The following is a 22,578-nucleotide window of genomic DNA, read 5'->3' as shown; positions in this document are numbered from 1 at the left end:
TTCAATTCTTTTCTCTTCTTTCCCTCACTTAACAATCCAAATCAAGAGAAATGGAGAGAAGCTCAATTACTTTCACTTCTCTCCTTTTCTCTCAATCCAAGCACAGTCTTAAGGGTGGCCCCTAAGGGGGATTTAGATTCAAGATCTCCTTCATAGTTGTTGATGATGAAATATTGGTGACTTTTTATAGTGAACTGTGTTACTCAATTGAGATGAGTTGGAGGCTGATTCACTATGGAAATTGCTCTTACACATTAACTTATTCTATAACTTCCAATCTTCTTAATTATTACTAATTATTTATCATACCCTAATTAAAGATTAAAATATACCATTCAAATAGCACAAAATTTTTTGGTTCAAGTTATTATTTCAACATTACAAAGCGCTACGACATATTGAATTAACTTCAACAGTTATTTACAATTAGGACTATGCTCATATAAAAACCTGGCACTCCAACTTTTACTTATTCTTAACCATTGAAATTTTTTTACTTTATTTTTATAAGGGTTTCAATAGAGGCTCTCTTATTTTATTTTAATTGGAGTGTACTAAGTAAAAATTGAGATGCCAATAGCAGCTCACCATCATGGAAGATAATAGGTAATTGAGTTCCCTTAGCCTTAATAAGTTAGTAAGGATTTCACTAGATGTTTGATCATCAAATCCTGTTTTTTAGTGGGCCCAAAATCCTGAAGAACAGTCCAAAAATATAACATTTTCATGTGGGACCTACTACTAAGAAGAAAGGTCATGTGACCAAAGGCGTCCCTCGGTCCCAGCTTACATTTTGCCAAACTATAACACCGTTTGAACTTCAAACTTCGTGCCCGGTTATTTCGAGATAAATTAACGATAATCGCTTCAACCGAGAAATTGAAGAGAAATAAACGAACTAGCCGTTAGACTCGAATTCAAAAAAAATTGGTCCCGGATCTCATTTTTTACTCCTTTTGTTTAAATATTTATTTCATAATAGCCCTAAATCCCTAGAAATAAAAAATTCTCCTTCTCTGCATTTCGATCTCAGAAAACCCTAATTTCTTCTCAATTTACTTTAGAAACGAGCCGAATTCCTTCTCATTTTACTGAGTTGCAGTGTGTTATTCAAAGATCTTGAAGTGGACGAATCGTGGGGGGGTTTGAGGAACTTTGTTTGAGATTTTTGTGAGTGTTTTTTCTTTCTCGTATTTCTTGATTTCAGGTACAATTTGTTGCTTATAATGAGTACAGAAACATGGTTTTTTTTTTTGGTTAGTTTTCTTTCAGGATTTAACAGAGAGATATCTTGATGCAAATCAGATTTCTTTGACTGAAACAACATAAAAATGGAAACTTTCTCTTTTTCCCCCTGTTTTATGTCACAATTTGCGCCAGAAGATTTTTTTTTCTTCTAAAAATTGTAATGTTTCAGTGAAATCTCTTTTAATTTCTCTCGGACGGAGAGTTTTCTCATCTGAAACAAAACATCTGTGCTGAATAGTAAATGATTTCAACTTTGATTGACTTTGAGTGGATTTTGTGTCAATGAATTTACATGCGTTGTAGCTCAGAAGAGATTTTTGGAATCATTTTGGTAGATCTGTTCTTGAGATCATGTTAGAAATGAGAGCAATGTGCATAAAATTGTCTGTTAAGGAGCTCTCAGCGAGCTTGAGTTTCTTAGAGAAATCAATATTTTTCAACTTGATCTACAGTTTCTTCAAGAGAATCTGCTAAATCATTATGGGAGATCTGTTGAAATCTTTATACGATCTCTGCTAAAGAGTTCGGTGATTCTTAGAGAAACCAACTTCTTTCCACTTTGATCTAGAGTTTCTTCTTTAAGTTTGTCTCCTAGAAAAATCGAGATTTTCCTCTTCGATCTACAAATTCTTCTTTAAGTCTGTCTCCTAGTCCTAGAAGTTTCTCCATTTGCACTATTTCTTTTTTTTTTTTTTAATATTTTTTTTTCTTCTAGATGAATTTCTTAGATGATCCTATTTATTTCATAGTATAACAATTCTGTTTATTTATTTTTATATATTATTAGTAAAAATATTCTGAAAAAACAGGGTTACTTGGTAATTTTTTTATTTATTTGACTTCCCATCAAGTAAACAACAACCCAGATGGATTAGCATTGTGGACAATGGCTTTGTCCACATCATGCTTATACTCTTTATCATATATTATGCTATTCTCTCTACAATGGAAGCCATTGAATTTTAAATGAAAAATAGGCAAAATAAATTTGCCTCTTTTTAGCACCCTGTGGGATGAATTGGGTTGAAACTTTTCATGTTTAGGAGGGGGAGCAGATCTCTGTAGGTTGTTTTCTCTGTAGCTCTTGTTTTGCAGTCCATAGAATATCATATTTAACAAAAGCTCAGTCATCTTGTACTGTGATTGTTTAGATCATATTTGACTTTTTTTTTCTTTAATAAAGTGTTTGAAAATGGACGGTGAACAAACTTCTAAATTTGAACGGTTAGATGTAACGGTCTTGATGGTGTGGTACACCCCTCAAGCGTTTAAAATAGCTACAGAGAGAGCAAGCTACAGAGGATCTGCTCCCGTTTAGGAGATGCTTAGGTAATGAAACTAGTGGATTCTTTTGAGCTGCCACCTCAGCTACCCTTTAAAAAAATCCCAACACTACATCGACAAGGTCTGCAGTGTTGATCTAAAACACCTGTTTTTCTGCAGTTTTAAAGATTACCCATGAAGCTTGACTACACTCCTTGGCAGTTTTTCAATAACGGAAGACATGGCTTTAGACGAAATTGAATACTGTAATAGAAGTTTTCAGCCGATCTCAAATTTTGTGATAAGGCTTTGATGATGATGATGGGTTCTTTATTTAAATCTTTATCTTCAATTCAAATTTCAAATTTTAATTCTGTTTCTACACCTCCTTGCTTTCTATTTTGAAGGTTAGCCTCTCTTGGGAGAGGCCTCATCAGCTCTGTTCTTTTTCTTGGTCTTCCCCTTATTTGAGCTGCAGAACTGAAATAAAGATGTCTGTTAGAACTCCTGGTACACCTGCATCAAAGCTTGATAGGACGCCTGCATCTACCCCAGGTGGGTCTAGCAGAGTTAGGGAAGAGAAGATTGTTGTAACAGTAAGATTGAGGCCTTTAAACAAAAGGGAGCTTAAAGATCAAGTAGCATGGGAATGCATAGATGACCAAACCATCACATTCAAGCCACCACCACAGGAACGTCTGATTGCACCAACCTCTTATACTTTCGGTATCAATTTCATTTTCCTGTTTATCAACAATGCCCATTTGTTTTGTTTTTTGTAGATTCATTCATCTCTTAAAGGAGATATTTTTTTTTCTGTCAGATAAAGTCTTCGGACCTTCTTGTGTAACCGAGATAGTATATGAAGAAGGCATAAAGAATGTTGCTTTGTCTGCATTGATGGGCATAAATGGTATGTCATATCTAAAAATTCATATGACTTATTTTTACTTATGCCATAAATTAATTTTATATTCAAGTGTAACAATTAATTTAACAGTAATTTGATTCTTTTTCTTGCAGCGACTATATTTGCTTATGGGCAAACTAGCAGTGGAAAGACTTACACAATGAGAGGAATAACAGAGAAGGCTGTAAATGACATATATAATCACATATTAAATGTAAGCTTGAAATGAAATTTTAGGCTCTGTTTCGCTTGCAGCAATTAGTTTTCTGAATAATGTATATATTTTTTTCTTTCATAAAATGACATTTAAAATAGTGTCCTTTGTTCCCATATTTCTTTTATAGAAGCTACTTACTGCAAACAGGCATAACCATGTATTCTTGTTGTCATGATTGGTGGTCAAAGTTAAATTTAAATACTTTTCTCTCATTTAGTGTTTTATTTGCACATCTGAAGGAAATAACATCCTGATTTTCTTAAGTTTTGTAGATTTTCATTATATACTTAATTATCAGACTGATTGGAGAGGTTTATGAGCGATATATGGTTTAACAAACTTATTATATATTCACTTTGCTTGGCTCCGCAGACACCCGAGAGAGATTTTACCATAAAGATTTCTGGACTAGAAATCTATAATGAGAATGTAAGGGACCTATTAAATCTAGACTCCGGTCGCAACCTTAAGCTTTTGGACGACCCAGAGGTATATAAACAACCTTAAACTTTTGTATGAATGAAGTTACTCTCTCTTTCTCTCTCTCTCTCTTTCTCTCTCTCTCTCTCTCTTTGTTCCTTTTTATTATTTCAGTTGAACTGATTTCATATGCATGCAGAAAGGAACCGTGGTTGAGAAATTGGTAGAAGAAACAGCAAATGATGATCAACATTTGAGACATCTGATCAGTATTTGTGAAGGTAAACAAGTGAAACCCTCAGCTATTATTTAGATCTTGATGATACATCTTATGATTGTACACGTTCATTATAATTGAACCTTAATTGATAGCGGATGTTTTGCAGCTCAAAGGCAGGTTGGTGAAACTGCCTTAAATGATACCAGCTCAAGATCACACCAGATAATAAGGCTGGTGAGTTTATCATTCTTTTTAAGGTACTTGTATGCAAATCTTTAACTTGTCAAGACCATTTCTTTCTACTTTTTGTTTGTCTCAATGCAGACCATTGAAAGTACCCATCGTGAAAATTCAGGTCGTGTGAGGTCTTTTGTAGCAAGCCTGGTAAACAAACTAATTCTAATTTGATTTGAACAATTTTAAATGAAAAATTACTGTTTGATTGATGTTAATTGTTTGAAATGGCATTCTGCAGAACTTTGTGGACCTCGCTGGAAGTGAAAGAGCCTCACAGTCACAAGCAGATGGGGCTAGGCTTAGGGAAGGTTGCCACATTAACCTTAGTTTGATGACTCTGACAACTGTAATCAGGAAGCTCAGGTCAGAACTTATAAATACTATGTCAGTGAATATTGTTCATCAGTAGTAAAAGAATAATATCGAAGTGGCATATTGCTTACATTTTCTAGTGCATATTTTGTATCTGCACATTTTCTAATGACTATTTTGTATGCATGGTTTCTGATGAAGACAGAATTTGTCCATGATTGGTTCGTGATCCAAGAAGTGGAATAGATTATCCATGAATTTTTTTTCTTATTGAGAAATATAGAAGAACTATAATGACCACATTCTTTTTGATCTCTATAAGTGAATCTTAACCCTAAACTTTTGGGTTTTTCCATTTTTGTGCTGACCTTCCTGTTAACCAACCAACTACTCCAAAAGACCAATCTGTGGAGAAGGGGGAGAAATGTGAATATAAGAGGGTCACGGGGCTTAACTGGGGTATGACACACCCGAAAGTGGAGGAAAATATACTTTCATAGGTTTGTAGGTTAAATGAGCTTTTGGGGCAGTTCAAGATGTCTTCCTAGTTACTAATCTGAAGAAATGGAAATTTTTTTTGATGATAATTAAATCTAACTCTGCATTTACGAAAGATGGTCAAAATGTTTTGCATGACTTCATGTGTGTCGTCTGAATAGGTCTTTCATATTAGATTTAGAAGCCAGCAACAAACGGCATTGCCTAATGTTTTGCTTCCAAATTGGAGGAATATGTGCCATTGTGATGAATTTCCTGAGACAAGCAAGCCACCTAGCAGTTAGAGAGCATTGTTAAAAGACAAAGAAAAATGTAATTGAGGCAAGAAGTGAAAATAAGTTTTTATTTTATTTTGTTTAGTTTTTTTTTTAGCCACATGTTCATGAAGCCCTTAGAGCAGGATAATGGGTCCCTGATTTGAAGATTTGTGAAAGTATAGATAGGTTTGACCTTATGTTTAGAAGTATTTTGGTATTTTTGAAATGAAAATCCATGAGGCAAATGTAGGTATTGCGGTTATGGTAAATTATTCTATTAGATTGAATAAGTACCTTGTGTTTGGATAGGTTTGACCCGTTTGTTTGGAGAGTATTTTGGTATTTTTGAAATGAAAATCCACAAGGCAAAGGTAGGTATTGTGGTTATTCGTAAAATCATTCTATTTGATCGAATAAGTACCTTGTGTAGGATAGGTTCGACCTGTTTCTTTAGAGAATGTTTTGGTATTTTTGAAATGAAAATCCACGGGTCAAAGGTAGGTATTCTGGTTATCGTAAAATCATTCTATTAGATTGAATAAGTACCCTGTGTTAGATAGGTTTGAACTGTTTGTTTGCAGAGAATTTTGGTATTTTTAAAGTGAAAATGCACAAGGCAAAACCATTCTATTAGATCGAACAAGTACTTTGTGTTAGAATGAGAAGTTTTATAGCTTGAATTTGGAGTATTCTCTTATTGACCCTTGTATCTACTATGGTGGCAGACCTATTGTCACTAAGAAAACTGAAACGAACCTCATAAATGGAAGAAATAGAAACAACTTCTGAAATAAGGGGGACTACAGAAGAGCAATAGTGATCTGAGTGCTGTGCAGTAGCCAGTGATTGTACCCTTTATAGAAACAACTTTGGATAAAATAAATGGCTAATTTGGAGTATTTTTAAATATAAGAAAGCTGAAATTGCTCAAATTTCCTTTTGCAGATTGACGTCTTTTATTTTTATCAAGGTTCCTATTTAATTTTCCTCCAATCTAATTGAAGGACTTCCCCTCTTTTTTACCTGCAATTTTGTTAATCAGAAACTGTGCAACTATGTTTTGTATTATATTACAAGGTGTAAATCAAAATTTAAAGCAAAACTATCTTTGATATCCTTACAAGCAATTTCAGTCCATTTTCATGATGCCTAGACATTTTCATGGTCTATGATTTTTAGCAATGGTTTATTGTTGTTGATGGATTGTTTAATCTGCAGTGTTGGAAAACGAAGTGGTCATATACCATACCGAGATTCAAAGCTCACACGAATTTTGCAGCACTCACTTGGTGGAAATGCTCGTACTGCTATCATATGTACTTTGAGTCCAGCGATGTGCCATGTGGAGCAATCTCGCAACACTCTGTCCTTTGCCACCCGTGCTAGGGAAGTTACAAACAATGCCCAAGTAAACATGGTATGCATCTTTGAAATATGTTGCATGAATTCTCTTTAATAGGTGCTCTACCTTTTGTCAGATGTGTTGTATTTTGATCCTCAGCACAGATTAGAGGGTGATAAGTTACACCATTAAGGCCTTAACTGATGATGATATAGACCCTTACTTTTATACAAAACTATTTTATAGATTATTCAAAATATACTGGAATCTATAAATTATTTTTCTCTTTTTAGTTTTCACTAAATTTAATACTCCCTTCTGGTGTTTAGCTCAGATACCTATTGTACTTTTATTCTATCTGCACTTTCTAACTCATTTTTCAATCACAAATTTATTGCATTTCTTATTCACTCAATACACTGAAGCTGATACTTTATTTGAACAGTTTGTTTCGGACAAACAACTAGTTAAACATTTGCAGAAGGAAGTAGCCAGATTGGAAGCCGAGCTACGAACCCCAGATCCATCTGCATATTCAGGTACAGAAGATCTATCAAGGGAAAAAGATCTGAAAATTCAGCAGGTATGCCATTAATAATATGTACTTCTCAGGTTTGAATTTTGGGTATCAAGAAAAGTGGTTTCATCCTAACTTGTTAGTCAACGATATATAGATGGAGATGGAAATTGAGGAACTGAGGCGTCAAAGAGATCTTGCACAATCCCAAGTAGAACAACTGCGTAGAAAAATGCATGAAGAGCAGCAGGTATTAAACTTTCCCCCTGCCCATAGTCACCAAGTTGGAATATGGGTTTAAAATGGGAAGGGAAAACTTCGGAAAAAATGGGAAAGAAACGAGAACAAAACGGGGAAAAAAAGATAAATATACAAAATGAAAATTATGAAAAAATATAATATATATATATATATATATATATATATACATGCATAACATTAGACATTTTTTTAGTCTACATTTTTTTTTTTGTTGAAAAAAGAAAAAAACACTATGAAGTATCTATGCATGATAACATGTTTCCACTCATAATTGTACATTTTGTAATGAAAACAAGACTAACCATCAATGGATCTTTTGAGCAAAATAAAATACTCCTGAAAAAATTTAAACAAACAACCATAAGAGCATAGACTTTAACTAATAGGCCTAAAAAAGGGGTTCCTGTTATTTTTATTTCTTTTGAAAAAAAAAAAAAAAGTGGTCAAAGAAGGCGTTTAAAATGTAAACACATATTTTTTGAAAAGGTCGATGTTTTTGTTTTAATCATTAGAGGTACAAAACACGTTTTAAATGTGGTTAAAGAAGGTGTTTAAAAATGTAAAAACACATTTTTTTGAAAAAGTCAAAGTTTTTTTTTTATTGTTTTAATCAATAAAGGTACAAAAAAAACATTTTAAATGAAACGTTTTTTTTTAATATATATAAAAGAAAATGGAGTTTTTTGTTATTCTCTGTGCCCCCACCCCTCGTTTAATTTACTTTCATTTTATTTGACCTCTCCTCAGGTTTTGGACCCGTTTGAATCATCGCCTCACCGGGTGAAAAAGTGTCTCTCTTTCACTGGCCCAGTGCCACTTAAAGTGGATGGTAAGGAGCTTGTTCGTGGTGATAGAACCAGGAATACTATGGGGAGGCAAACGATGAGGCAATCTTCAACCGCTCCTTTTACACTTATGCATGAAATCCGCAAACTTGAGCAACTCCAAGAGCAACTTGGTGAAGAAGCGAATCGAGCACTAGAAGTGTTACAAAAAGAGGTTGCTTGTCATAGATTAGGTAACCAAGATGCAGCAGAGACTATTGCCAAGTTACAAGCAGAAATAGGAGAGATGCGCTCTGTAAGATCACTAGAGAAGAAAGACGTTAATGTGGGAGACGTGGTTGCGCCAAACAGAAGCGTTAGTGCCAATCTCAAAGATGAGATCACTAGACTTCATTCACAGGGAAGTACGATTGCAACTCTTGAGGAGCAGCTCGAAAATGTACAGAAGTCTATAGACAAGTTGGTATTGTCTCTTCCTAATAATGAGGAAAATTCGAAAATAAAAAAGCAACCTAAGAAGAAAAAGATGCTTCCTTTGGTTTCAAATAACAGTGCCAACATACAAAATCTTATAAGATCTCCGTGTTCACCTCTGTCATCATCTCGGAATGTAATGGAGTCTGAACCTGAGAATAGGGACCCAGAAAGTGATGACATTGTGTCCAGTGATTTGCCTGGATCAGAGAAAGCTACGCCAACCAAGAGTGAAGATGGTGATGTCTCGTCGAAGGAAGGTGGTCCGTGCTATCGGCGTTCGAGTTCAGTTAACATGCAGAAAATGCAGAAAATGTTCCAGAATGCAGCTGAGGAGAATGTTAGAAGTATAAGGGCATATGTAACCGAATTGAAAGAACGAGTGGCCAAGTTACAGTACCAAAAGCAATTACTTGTTTGTCAGGTTAGTAGAGGAGTCGTCTTTCTAACATTAATGTATAAAAGATTTACATTGCAGCATCTTATTGCATACTGTTATGTCATATTAGGTACTTGAGCTCGAAGCAAATGAAGCTGCTGGATATGAGATGGATGACAATGAGAATGTATCTGAGGTGTTGGAACCACAAGTTTCATGGCATGTTACTTTTCTGGAGCAAAGGCAACAGATCATTGAGTTATGGGATGTTTGCCAAGTGTCTATCATACACCGGACACAATTCTACTTGTTATTCAAGGGTGATCCAGCTGATCAGATATATATGGAGGTGGAGGTTCGCCGTTTGACTTGGTTGCAGCAGCACTTTGCAGAACTCGGCAATGCAACTCCAGTCCCTCAGGGAGACAAGCCCACAATCTCTCTGTCGTCAAGGTATATATTGAATAGCTCTTCCCCCCCCCCCCCCCCCCACCTTCCCCCTCTTTCCCCTCCTAATATCTATTCCTTTTGCGATACATTTTGATGAATAGTAAATTCTGGCCGAATTTAACAAAATTTTAGGTGTAAAACTTTCGACCGAAATATTCTTTTATGAAAAAACTATAATAGCTTTTAGAAAGAATTTGTAAACTACAAGTAGTATTTACTAATAAAAATTGCACTTCATCCGTTAGTATAAATGAATTATGATTAGTTAGTGATTTATGTAATCTTATTTTAATGTATTCTAAGCATATTCATACGTTTATACATGCATGCATATAATTTCCGCACTGATTGAAATATTTTTATGACTAATTTTCCCTGCAAAAGACCTGTCATTTCCAAACACCCCAACAAACTGTGAAAGGTTTTCTACCTGTAGCATTAAAAGTATACCGTCCTATTTTCCTCCCATCATTAAGAATGGACAATTGTCAATCATTTTCTTTGTTGGAGTAGCGAGAGATACTTTTTGTCTTCATTTACGTTCTGTTTCCAATACTACGTGCAGTATCAGAGCATTGAAGCGCGAAAGGGAGTTCCTTGCAAAGAGGTTGGTCTCACGTTTGAGTGCAGAAGAACGAGATGCATTGTACGTAAAATGGGAAGTCCCTCTCGATGGGAAGCATAGGAAGTTGCAACTCGTAAACAAGCTATGGACAGATCCTTATGATTCCAAGCATGTTCAGGATAGCTCTGAGATAGTGGCAAAGCTGGTGGGATTCTGCGAAAGTGGGAATGTCTCGAAGGAGATGTTTGAACTCAATTTTGTACATCCAGCTGATAAGAGGCCATGGTTTATGGGCTGGGAACCAATTTCAAACCTGATAAACCTATAAGAAATTAAGGTTCAACAGTCCATGAGAAGAAACATTACAACTACATGGTTGGAATGTATATATGGTTTTGGAGATTTACATCTTACTAACTTTTGCATTTATGTTGTGGCTAGTTTTGCTCACACAAATGCATGAGTTCTGGAGATTTAATTCCCTCAATCTGAAATGATTAGATGTTTGTAAATCTTTCCATTTGGATTTTATTTGTTAATGATGTGGACATGTTAATTCCTAACCTTTTGGGGGCTGTAACATTCAATGGTGGATTACACTATTTTGGGGGAGCTTTGTGATGATTTTCACTTTGGAACCCTTCTTGGTCACCCCATTGATATCATGGTTTTCAAATGCTATTTGTCTCATCAATATATATAGATATAGAGAGCGGTTCAGCAGCCCCTTTTGAAATCAGCTCATTTTAAAATTTCTAACCCAAGTTTACAAGTTGAAGAATCGTGGACCATCCAATTTTTGTAAATCACTTTTGATGGGGTTAGAAGTTTTGGAATAGGCTGATTTTTGGTGAGGATGATCTCCTCATCATAGAGATCATCCTCACAAAAAATCAACTCATTCCAAAGCTTGTAACTCATGTTTTGAAAAATGTGTGGCACCATAATGGGGCTGCTGAACTGTTCCCATATATATATAATGAGCTGAGTTTTTGTAGTGGGAAGATTATCCTCACAAAAAATCAGCCCAATCTGAAACTTTTAAATCTACCAAAAGTGGTTTACAAATTATTTGTAAAAAATCAATGGTTCATAATTCTAATTAGTTTTGATGGGGTTAGAAAAGGTTTAGATTGGGCTGATTTTTTTATGATGATGATTGTTAGGACTCTACGTTGTTAGATCTAGTTTTCTATTTCACTTAGGATTTTAGGTGTAGTTTAATTATTAATTTTGTTGGTATTTTAGTAAGGGTAGAATTAGTAGTTGATTGGTATTTTAGTAAGAGTGGAATTAGCAAATTGGTAGGGGTAGAACTCTTTATTTATAAATAAATGTAATTCCATCATTAAAATAATAGGAGAATATTTGTTTTAATAGTGTTTTTATACAATCCTTGGTGTGTTGAGCTCTCGAGATCGTCTTTTCTCTCCTTTGAGTGGGCATGTTAGGAACTAAGTTCCTAATAATGATCTCCTCATCGTAGAGATCATCATAATTAAAAATATCAATGTGGTAACAGGCGCATGTATAGACACCCCATTTTTACACTCGCCTGATTAATCAACTCGTCAACCCGATTTACAACGGTTCCCAATGATGGATGTTTATTCCAATGCTTTATTTTATTACCAGATATGTTTCAGAAATTTGGATGAGGTATCTCGAACTGACAAAATTGTAGAAACCACACTACGATAGGAAAATATAACTCCAAAAACTTAGAAATCATCATTTTTTAGATAAAAAGAAGCTTCACGATAAAAATCACTAAAAAATGACCAAATTACCAAAATACCTTTAACCTTAAAATATCCCTAGAGCCCACATTACGCTTAGGAAAATCCATTCAAACACATAAAACAACAAATCGAAATCAAATAAATCATTTCGCCAATTTTCACAAAATTTGACAAAATTACGAAAATGCCCCTCATAAAGTTCACAACCATTTAACACAAATTTTTTTATAAATGACACAAATCAATATTTTCATTGAATTCCTTACGAAAAATCGATTCTAAAACATCCTAGAACATCAAAAATTGACTTGAAACACAAAAAGTTCTCTTTGAAGGCAAAACGATAATTTTACAATTTTTATAATTAAAATTTTTAAAATTAATAAATAAAACATTAAATAATTAAAGTGAAACATTAATAAAATTAATTTAAAAATTTGAACAAAAAAAAATCGATCAATCAGGCTCTCAAGCAAAATTGTTGATGGTTGCCAAGATATTTATTCAAGAACCCCTCCATTTGGGGGTCCAAAGAATTAAAGATATAATAGAGGGGGGGTTCTCCAAAAAATTAAAGTCAATCAAGTAAGACTAAAGTCAAGATATTAAATTCAATCAAGTAAGACTAAAGTCAAAATTAAAGTCAATCAAATAAGACTAAAGTCAAGATATTAAAGTCAATCAAGTAAGACTAAAGTCAAAATCTTAAAGTCAATCAAATAAGACTAAAAGTCAAAACCATAATAGAGTTCTAATTAAATAATAATTCTATTTAACAATCCTAATTAAATAATAACTTTATTTAATAGAATTCTAACTAAAATATAACTCTACCTAAAACAATTCTAATTAAAATATAACTCTAATTAGAAGAATTATAATTAAACACTAATTCTATTTAAACAAATACTTAAAAAAAATCTATAAATAGGGGTCCTCACAACTTATTTTCGTATCCAAAAATAAACCCTAAGAGAAGTAAGTCAAAAAGCTTCTCTTGCCTCCCATAAACCATAATTTTGAAGTCCTAACTCCTTACCTAATACCCATACCTCAACTTTAGCTCGAAAAACATCTAGAAGTCCTTCAAAAATACCCAGAAATCCATAAACAAATTCGAAGAATCTAGATCTAAGAAAGAGATACCTTGCCTCGGAGATCAGTAATCAGATCCGGAGACAGAACGAAGCGATGAGTATTGTACAAGGAGTTACTCTATCAGATCTGAGGGAACACGACCATTGTCTTCAGAAAGGTATACAAATTTCTTATTTTTTTATTATTATTATTACTTAGGCCTTTTAGCAATGTAGTTTATTTGGGAATTAGTAGAGACCGACGTTTGTCAGGCGGGGTTGGTGCTTAACACCTTCCAACCCCGTAATTTGATCCCCGAACTCAGTTATTTTCTGTAGTAGATTAGTTGATTTATCCGTTTAGAGTCCAAGTTTGGTTCCTAGACCGTAATAACTAGGTGGCGACTCCCAAACCTCAAAGGTCAAAAGCGGATCCGCACACCCCGAGGATCAAGGGCGCTTTCAGTGGCGACTCCACTGGGGACCATTGAGGATCAGACTTGAAAACCCCAAATATGGGAGTATTGCTAGGACAACCTAATTTTTTTTATTTAGTTCAATTTATTTACTTGTTTATTTTTGGTGACCCTAAATAATGAACGATTCAAATTGATATATAAGATGAGGATGAAATAATGATGATTGGGATGAGGAACCATAGATTTTTAGGAATTTTTTTTTTTTTTGATGTTTTTTTTTTACGTTACTATGCATGGGAAGCGAATTGAGAAGATAAATTATTTGTAAGTGATGTGCTAAGAAACAAGAAAAATTGTTTTTCTAAAGTTGTTTGCGATGAAGAGGGGATTCCAAGAAAAAAAAAATCAAAAAAAAAAAAAAAAAACAGCACACCGGACTGGTGTGCCATTAGCAAAACGGGATTCTTTATTTTTCTATCTTCTTCTCCATGGAGAAAAGAAGAAAACAGAAAAAAAAAAAAGAGGAAAACGCCTTATTCCCTTTCTCTCTCTCTCTCTGCAACGATTCCCCATTTATTCCTTCTTTCTTATCATTTTCCTACCCTAGATATATTCAATCTTCCTTTTTTAAATACTCCGATTCTTGAAGAGATCAATCTAGTCGCCCGATGTTCGAACGTTGAGCGATCTCTATCAGAACAACAATGGGTTGATGCTTCGGTAGGAATATTTTCGTCGTCGAAGATGACACCATTGCTGGTATCTCAGCAACAACCGACCGTCCTTAGATGCTTTTAACTTCAACCGCTCGTACCCAATGGAGTTTTGATGGTTAGGGTCTTACTAACCTTGGATGTCAGTCTTCTTCTTGCATTTGCTGTTTTGGGGACTCTTGGTACAATTCTGAACATTGGCATGGGAGGAGTTATGTCAACTCTGAAGCTTGAAAATAAATGAAGAGATGAGATGGGAATTCTGTTGGGTTTTGGTTGCTAGTTGAGAGGTATAATCTGGGTGAGGGATTAGAAAATTCACGCTTTTATTTGTTTAATATCTTTTTGGAACAAATGTATTGGGCGTGATTGATGAGAGAAGAACCAAATTTCCTGATTTTGTTGGTTTACTTTCTTTGGTTACAATATATATTTTTTTTCTCGAAATAAATGTATGAGATTGAACTTCATATTGCTGTCATTGTGATTCAATTAAAAAAAAAAAGGTATTGTGAGTATGTGTTGCTGGCAGCAACATATGTTTAAAAGAAAAGGGAATGTTGTGTGTCCTGGTAGCATGTTCGATATTTCATTTCAGCATTTTCCAAAGAATAAGTGGTGTGGACAGCAACATATATATAAAAAAAAAACATAACAATGTAGCTGGCAGCAACAATAGGTGGGGGTCAATTGTTATCTTTTAAGTCTATAGGTAGTGTTTTGCTAATTAGAGAAGTTTTAAGGGTACATTGTAAAATGGGATAATTGTAAAAAAAAATAGCGAGTTGAATGTTGCTAGCAGAAACATGGAAATTTTTGGTTTGTATTTTTTTTTTTATAAAAAAAATTTGCTACTCTTACTAGTTTAGTAGGGTCTCTTCCTTACTAAGAGTCGTTGACCTTGCCACGTGGCACCCAAAAAGGAGATCCAATGCCACATGTTTATGGCGGATGAAATTTTACGAGTTTTTTTTTTAAAAAAAAGAAGAAGAATTTCAAGAAAATTTTTAAAAATTAATTTTGATTTCAAATATGATTTCATAGCTATTTATTTTCAAAATATTGGACCAAAGTAATAAAAAAAAAATGTGAATTTCACTTTCGGATCCAAATTTTTCCAGCAAAATTTATAAGGTCATGGCATTGGATTGACGACATGATGAACCACGTGACATAATGACCCTTAGTAATTTTGAAATCTTATTTTGTTAGTCAAGCTAGTTTGGTCCTCGCCCAAAATGATCCTCGATTAGACCATATAAATAAAAAAATAAAAAAAAAGAAAAGAAAAAAAGAAATTAGGGGATTTCAAAAATCAACCATAGGGGAAAATATTGGTCGAGTCAACTCAGTTGAACTCGTGTTGCATCACGCAACATGCGCGGTTTGGTCTTAACATATTGTTTTATATGTTTTCACAATATACATTGCTTTAATACCCCGATTTTGAATGTGATGAATCGGGTCGACTCGGTTGAATATCATGCAATTCAATATTTATTCTCATTGCATTCCTTTTATGCTTCATGCTAATGCTTCATGTGATATTTTTCCATGTTCTATGATGTTGAATGCTATGAGGCGAGTTAACTCAATAAATCCACATTTGATTGGGATGCATGGTTTTTTTTTTTTGATACCCAATTGATATGATTATATCCCTAAGATATCTCGATTGCTCGAACCATTAAGTCTAACATGTTGATTGTGTGATTCTAATTAATTGATTGGTTCTGATTCGATTGATTGATTTTAATTTCTTCTAATTTGCATGCTATGATTTTGATTTTAGTAATCTTCCAATATTTGTATTCACTATGTTGGTGGCCCATTGATGATCTGATCTGGCCCATGGGCCATTTATCTGAAAAACACCCCGGGCACACCCCACCCTACTTGGCACACACCACTAGTATGTTTATTTTGTTGCATTGCATTCTTGCATGTCTCATATAGCCAACGTGGCACTAGTGCGTGGCCCGGTCTCTTCGAAGATGCGACATTATTCATGAAAATCACTACTCCAGTCACATACCTTAGGGTATATAAAACTAGGGCATCAGTACCGTTTGATCAGGTGACTATGAAAGGTATATCGATGCACTCAAGCTAGAGCGACCTGAGCCTTTGACCTATTGTAAACCACACAATCACATGTCCCGTTTGCCAACGTAGTACTAGTATGTGGTCGGTCATCTCGTGGGATGCCAAACCATTTATGAAAGCTACAACTCTTGACTCGTACCTGTAAGTATATCAAAGATAATCCAAGTACATCAATTGCATTTCTTTGTCAAAATCGGTGCCTAAGCGAGATCCTGCCCTGTTGTACCCTACTATATGAGGGGGATAGACTACGTCTATTTTAGACGAGAGGTATTTAAGTGGGCCTTTGCTCAGCATCGTGCGCCACCTCTCAACTGGAGATCAAACTGGCTGTTTTTGACTTTAGAGAAGTGAGTTGGAGTTTTAGATTATCATCTATATGGTATGTCAAACCAAGTCACCACGTACCGTTCGATTGAGTACGCTCGAGAGGTATGTAGGTGCACTTGGGCAAGGGTGGCCAGATAAATTGCATTGCATGTAGTAAACCTAGAGTCTAAAAGCCTTCCTATAGGTCACGACCTGAACTGACTATGGGTCTTCCCGGGTTGCTTTATTTAATCCAACCAACAGGTAAGTGGGTAGATTGATCCAGACTGTTCAAACTAAATCCACTATATCGGTCTGACCCAATCGGTGAAATGTATCGATTAATTTAAACCAATTAAACCAGTTGGCCCAATTGACGAATGGATCAAACTAATCAATACCAAATCAGTTGGACTAATTGGTTTCACTTTTAAAGATCCAGGCCACTTTATATAAAAAAAGATTCGATCTTAGGGTCAAATTATTTTATTTGATCAAAGGCTCAATCCCAATCAGGGGTAGACTCATTTCTAACATTTCTGACCTTTTTGGTCACTACAGACTTATAATGCATTTGGATTTAATATTTTCCGCCGGACTTAGGTTAATTTCAAAATTTTAATCATGTGGTTAAGAGTCAAACCTTCAGAATCGATGGTTAATCTTAAGTACCCCTAAACGTTCTAAACCCGCATCTGTGTCATTTTGGGTCCATCAAAAGAGTCGTCTAGCCAAAATACCAATGTCAAGTCTAAGTAGTCCATCCACCCAGAAGGACTTCTCGCTTTGTAGATAATTGTCCCTGAGTTTTCTTTGAGTTTCAATCTAGTTTTCATTAGTCTTTAAATCCAGTTAGTTGTTTCAATTACGATAGTCTTTCTTCAACTTTCCAGTTTTAGTCGAGTTTGTCAGTCTATGTTTTTCTAATTCCAATAAAGTAAAGAAGCTTCTGATTATCATGTGTGTAATAACGATTTGAACATAATATCTAACATGAGGAATGACTCAAGGTTTATTAATCGAACTTAACGAATATTGGAATTAAAGAGTACACTCAAGAAGTGCAAATTGGTACTACATTATCCTTAGGGGAATATGAAAAAATAATAAACTTACTTGAGAAATTCAACAACGTTCCTACATGGTCTCATGAGGATAGATTGTACCAAAATAGATCAAGCCATAAAGTCGATGGTGAACTTCAAAATCAAAGATTATCGATCAAGAATGATGTAGTTCAAACCATCACAAATGTGTCAAGACCCACAATAAGGTATCCATCATGTTTTTCACTCAGAGAAAAGAATTATTGTTCGCAAAAAATATGAGATTTTCTTCGAAGTTTGAAAATGGTTGAACGAGTCAATGTCAAATACAAAGAACTCAATCACACTCAATTTCGTAGAAGAAGACTGGAGATTATTCATTCTCAGAAGAAAACTGAAGTTACTCCTTCTCAAAAGAAGACCTTACTCGACAGAGCAATCTAGATATCGAATTCTTGAAATTTTGACCAAGTCAAGTAGCATTCACCAAAGGAGGCCTTCTTTGACCGAACTATTTTCCTATCTTACAAAAAAAAAAAAAAGATAACTTTCCTTAGCCCCTTGCAGCCTCTAAAAAAAATCAAATAGCATGTTTCTTTCTAAACCACACCAACCAACCTCGGGAGGGAAGTCTAACTATGAACTACGTTTTGACCTGATCCCAAAAGAAAAAGAAATATTTGGGGTACGTAGGCAACCTGAGAAGTTACTTCAGGCCCGGTCAAGCAAAAAAAAATGTATTCTCTTAAGAAAAGTTTCATCCAAAAGGAAAATCCCCTATTGAAAGATTCAAATAAAAAAATGCCAAACTAGGGGCATTTAGAAAAAATCAAAATAATTGACAGAAAAGAGAGAATATCAAACTAAGGGCATTTTGGGAAGTTGAGCCTTATATCTTTTCTTTCTAAAACATATCCTAAGCCCACCTATTAAATCCTCCTGAATGCTAATTGACTCGGTTAAGGTGCAGGGAACCAAGAAGTTGTTGGGTTGGTTATTCAAGATCATCAAGAAAAAAAGAAAAGCCCGCTAAATCGAAAATCCGAAAAGGTGATTTAGGTAAAATTTAGGGCATAACCATAAAAAAGAAAGTCTGCTAGGTTGAAAACTTGAAAAGACGACCTAGGCAAAAATCAAGGTATCATCAGAAAAAGAAAAATAAAGTTCGTTAGATTGAAAACGTGAAGAGGCGATCTAGGCAAAAATTAGGACATCATCAAATGAGAGGAAATGTCTCATCAAGAAGAAAAATTCAGAAAGAAGCTTGTGCTGAAACTAGAAAATGTAGAATCAGTCAAGCCACAATACTCGTTTTTCAGCCAAGAGCTCACATCTGACGAAGAGAATGTTGAAGTCGAAAAAATCAGAAGTCATCTTGAACATTGTAGGATCTTCAAAAGTATGTTTACTTGTTCAAGTGTTCGCTAATGGAAGATGTAGAATCATCAAGCACTTTGAAGAGAAAGATCTTATATTATAATATTTATCAAGATTTTTTAAGTTTAGCTCAAGCATTTTTTAAAAGAAATTCGAAAAAAATGATCAATCCCTTATTGCACATATGATAACCTTAAGAGTCTTAAATTTAAGGGAATGTCAGTTCTTCTATCTATCATACATCAAAGTCTATATTTTTCAAGCGTAATCCATTCCATCAGTCTCGTAATCAAGTTCCAGTTAAAGCCAACCTTGAAACTAAGGGCATTTTTGAAAGTCTTTGTGATTCCAAAGTTTTATTCTTAATCACATGATAAAATGAAAATCTTACTTAAAAGTCCGATGAAGTCCAATGATAATTATGAATCCAAATGCATGATAAGTTAATAAAGGCCCGATCTTTCAAACTTTGAGCTCAATTTTAAATCATAAAATGAATTAATAGGATTGTTTAAGTTCCTATAAATCTAAGCTAGAGAAACGTGACATAGTAAGTTCGAGTTCGAGAAACGAGACTCCAACTTTTTTTGGAATCATAGAATGAATTAATAGGATTGTTGAAGTTCCTATAAATCTAAGCCCGAGAAACGTGGCTTTGTAAGTTCGAGTCCGAGAAACGAGACTCCAATTTTTTTAATCATAGAATGAGTAGGTTTTTTGAAGTGCCTATAAACCTAAGTTCGAGTATGAGAAACGAGACTCCAACTTGTTGAATCATAGAATGAGTAGGCTTTTTGAAGTGCCTATAAACCTAAGTTTGAGTCCGAGAAATGAGACTCCAACTTTTTGAATCATACAATAAGTAGGCTTTTTGAAGTGCCTACAAACCTAAGTGCGAGTTCAAGAAACGAGACTCCAACTTTTTGAATCATAGAATGAGTAAGTTTTTTGAAGTGCCTACAAACCTAGGTTCGAGTTTGAGAAGAGAGACTCCAACCTTTTGAATCATAAAATGAATATGTTTTTTAAAGTGCCTATAAATTTTAGTTCGAGTTCGAGAAATGTGACTCCAATTTTAATAAGATTGCTTAAGTTCCTGTTAGCCTTAGCTAGAGTCCGAGAAACGAGACTCCAGCTCTGTTTGAATCATATTGAATTAACAGGATTGTTTAAGTTCTTTAGCCCGAGAAGCGTGGCTACAATAGGTTCGAGGATGATAAACGAGACTCATACTTTTTCGAACTCTAAAAAAGAATTTCAAATAGGATTTAACGAAGTTCCTAGATTGTTATGACTCCAGTTACCTCATTGTTCAACCTTACCATGATTACTTTCGTTGCATAAGCACATTTCAATTTTGAATCATTATTCTCAGTGAGAGAAGATCTCTAGGACCTAACACAATTTTACTCAGTTTCACACAGTACACACACTCACACTTGCACTTTTTAGTCAAAGAGAATTCTTTAAAATTCAAGGATCTGACACTGTCAATGAGAGTTCTCGCTCAATGACCTGACAATCTTTTAGTTCGGAGAAAGTTTTACGCTCAAGGATACGAATACCCTGACGAATTGCTAAATCAGGATGAAAAATGAACTGTCACTAGCTTTAGCATTCAGATATCGCACTATCTACCAAAATAGATTTTCTATCTAGTTTGCTTCAACCCTCTACCAAAGAGGGGCATCTGTCGACATCCCATTTTTGCACTCGCCTGATTAATCAACTCGTCAACCCGATTGCAACGGTTCGGAATGATGGATGTTTATTCCAATGATTTATTTTGTTACCAGATATGTTTCAGAAATCCAGATGAGGTATCTCGAACTGACAAAACTGTAGAAACCACGCTATGATAGGAAAATATAACCCCAAAAGCTTAGAAATCATCATTTTTTAGATAAAAAGAAGCTTCACGATAAAAATCACTAAACAATGACCAAATTATCAAAATACCCTTAATCTTAAAATATCCCTAGAACCCACATTACGCTTAGGAAAATCCATTCAAACACATAAAACAACAAATTGAAATCAAATAAATCATTTCGCCAATTTTCACAAAATTTGACAAAATTATGAAAATGCCCCTCATAAAGTTCACAACCATTTAACACAAAAAATTTCATAAATGACACAAATCAATATTTCCATTGAATTCCTTACGAAAAATCGATTCTAAAACATCCTAGAACATCAAAAATCGACTTGAAACACAAAAAGTCCTCTTTGAGGGCAAAACGGTAATTTTACAATTTTTATAATTAAAATTTTTGAAATTAATAAATAAAACATTAAATAATTAAAGTGAAACATTAATAAAATTAATTTAAAATTTTGAAAAAAAAAATCGATTAATCAGGCTCTCAGGCAAAATTGTTGATGGTTACCAAGATATTTATTCAAGGACCCTTCCATTTGGGGGTCCAAAGAATTAAATATATAATAGAGGGGGGTTCTCGAAAAAATTAAAGTCAATCAAGTAAGACTAAAGTCAAAATTAAAGTCAATCAAATAAGACTAAAGTCAAGATATTAAGGTCAATCAAGTAAGACTAAAGTCAAAATCTTAAAGTCAATCAAATAAGACTAAAAGTCAAAATCATAATAGAATTCTAATTAAATAATAATTCTATTTAACAATCCTAATTAAATAATAACTCTATTTAATAGAATTCTAACTAAAATATAACTCTACCTAAAATAATTATAACTAAAATATAACTCTACCTAAAACAATTCTAATTAAAATATAACACTAAGTAAAAGAATTATAATTAAACACTTAAAAAATTTTTATAAATAGGGTGTAGACACCCCAATTTGCACGAACCCGTTAGGAAAACTCAAATTTTCTTGAATTAATTCCAACTAAGGACTCAAACCTATCACGGGTTCACATTGCCACGTGGCATCATTCCCATGCATACATGCATCATGTCATATAATTTACTTGCTCAACCTTGTCCCTAACCCACTCCAAATTCGTATCCATTCTCCTTTTACCGATCCATTACCCATTGTAGACACCCCATTTTTGCATCCGCCTGATTAATCAACTCGTCAACCCGATCGCAATGATTCCCAATGATGGATGTGTATTCCGTTGCTTTATTTTGTTATCAGATGTGTTTCAGAAATCCGGATGAGGTATCTCGAACTGACAAAATTGTAGAAACCACGCTACGCTAGGAAAATACGACTCCAGAAGCTTAGAAATCATCATTTTTCAGATAAAAAGAAGCTTTATGATAAAAATTACTAAAAAATTATCAAATTACCAAAATACCCCTAACCTCAAAATAATCCTAGAGCCTTATAAGACACACATAGACCACATACACACAAAGGGAGTAGTAGAATTAGCATCAATGGATTAGTTTAGATCGAATTGAAACCGATCCCATAAGAAACTTATTAGATCACAACCTGA

General features: G+C 34.3%; 1 protein-coding gene across 4 annotated transcripts; it reads left to right on the top strand.

Annotated features, from left to right (window-relative positions):
• Positions 1-935: 935 nt before the first annotated feature.
• HIK (ATP binding microtubule motor family protein) lies at positions 936-10,970 on the top strand. 4 transcript variants are annotated; one of them, XM_086453979.1, is made up of 15 exons: positions 936-1,170; positions 2,990-3,237; positions 3,335-3,424; positions 3,535-3,635; positions 4,011-4,127; positions 4,258-4,339; positions 4,445-4,512; positions 4,603-4,662; positions 4,754-4,878; positions 6,801-6,999; positions 7,370-7,507; positions 7,599-7,691; positions 8,450-9,385; positions 9,471-9,793; positions 10,356-10,970. In XM_086453979.1, exons 2-15 carry the CDS (start codon positions 3,003-3,005, stop codon positions 10,681-10,683), a joined length of 2,895 nt encoding a protein of 964 aa, XP_086310105.1. In that variant the 5' UTR covers positions 936-1,170; positions 2,990-3,002; the 3' UTR covers positions 10,684-10,970. The 4 variants fall into 4 exon arrangements, with proteins under 4 accessions (XP_086310105.1, XP_086310104.1, XP_086310103.1 ...); XM_086453978.1 differs by having other exon boundaries at positions 2,924-3,237; positions 10,356-10,969; XM_086453977.1 differs by having other exon boundaries at positions 936-1,207; positions 2,919-3,237; positions 10,356-10,969.
• Positions 10,971-22,578: the final 11,608 nt, after the last annotated feature.

Source organism: Akebia trifoliata, chromosome 9 (genome assembly GCF_017979445.1).
Source record: "Akebia trifoliata isolate Shusen 1 chromosome 9, ASM1797944v1, whole genome shotgun sequence".
In the NCBI taxonomy this organism is placed as follows: Eukaryota; Viridiplantae; Streptophyta; class Magnoliopsida; order Ranunculales; family Lardizabalaceae; genus Akebia; species Akebia trifoliata.
This window is presented reverse-complemented; position numbering and strand designations above follow the sequence as displayed.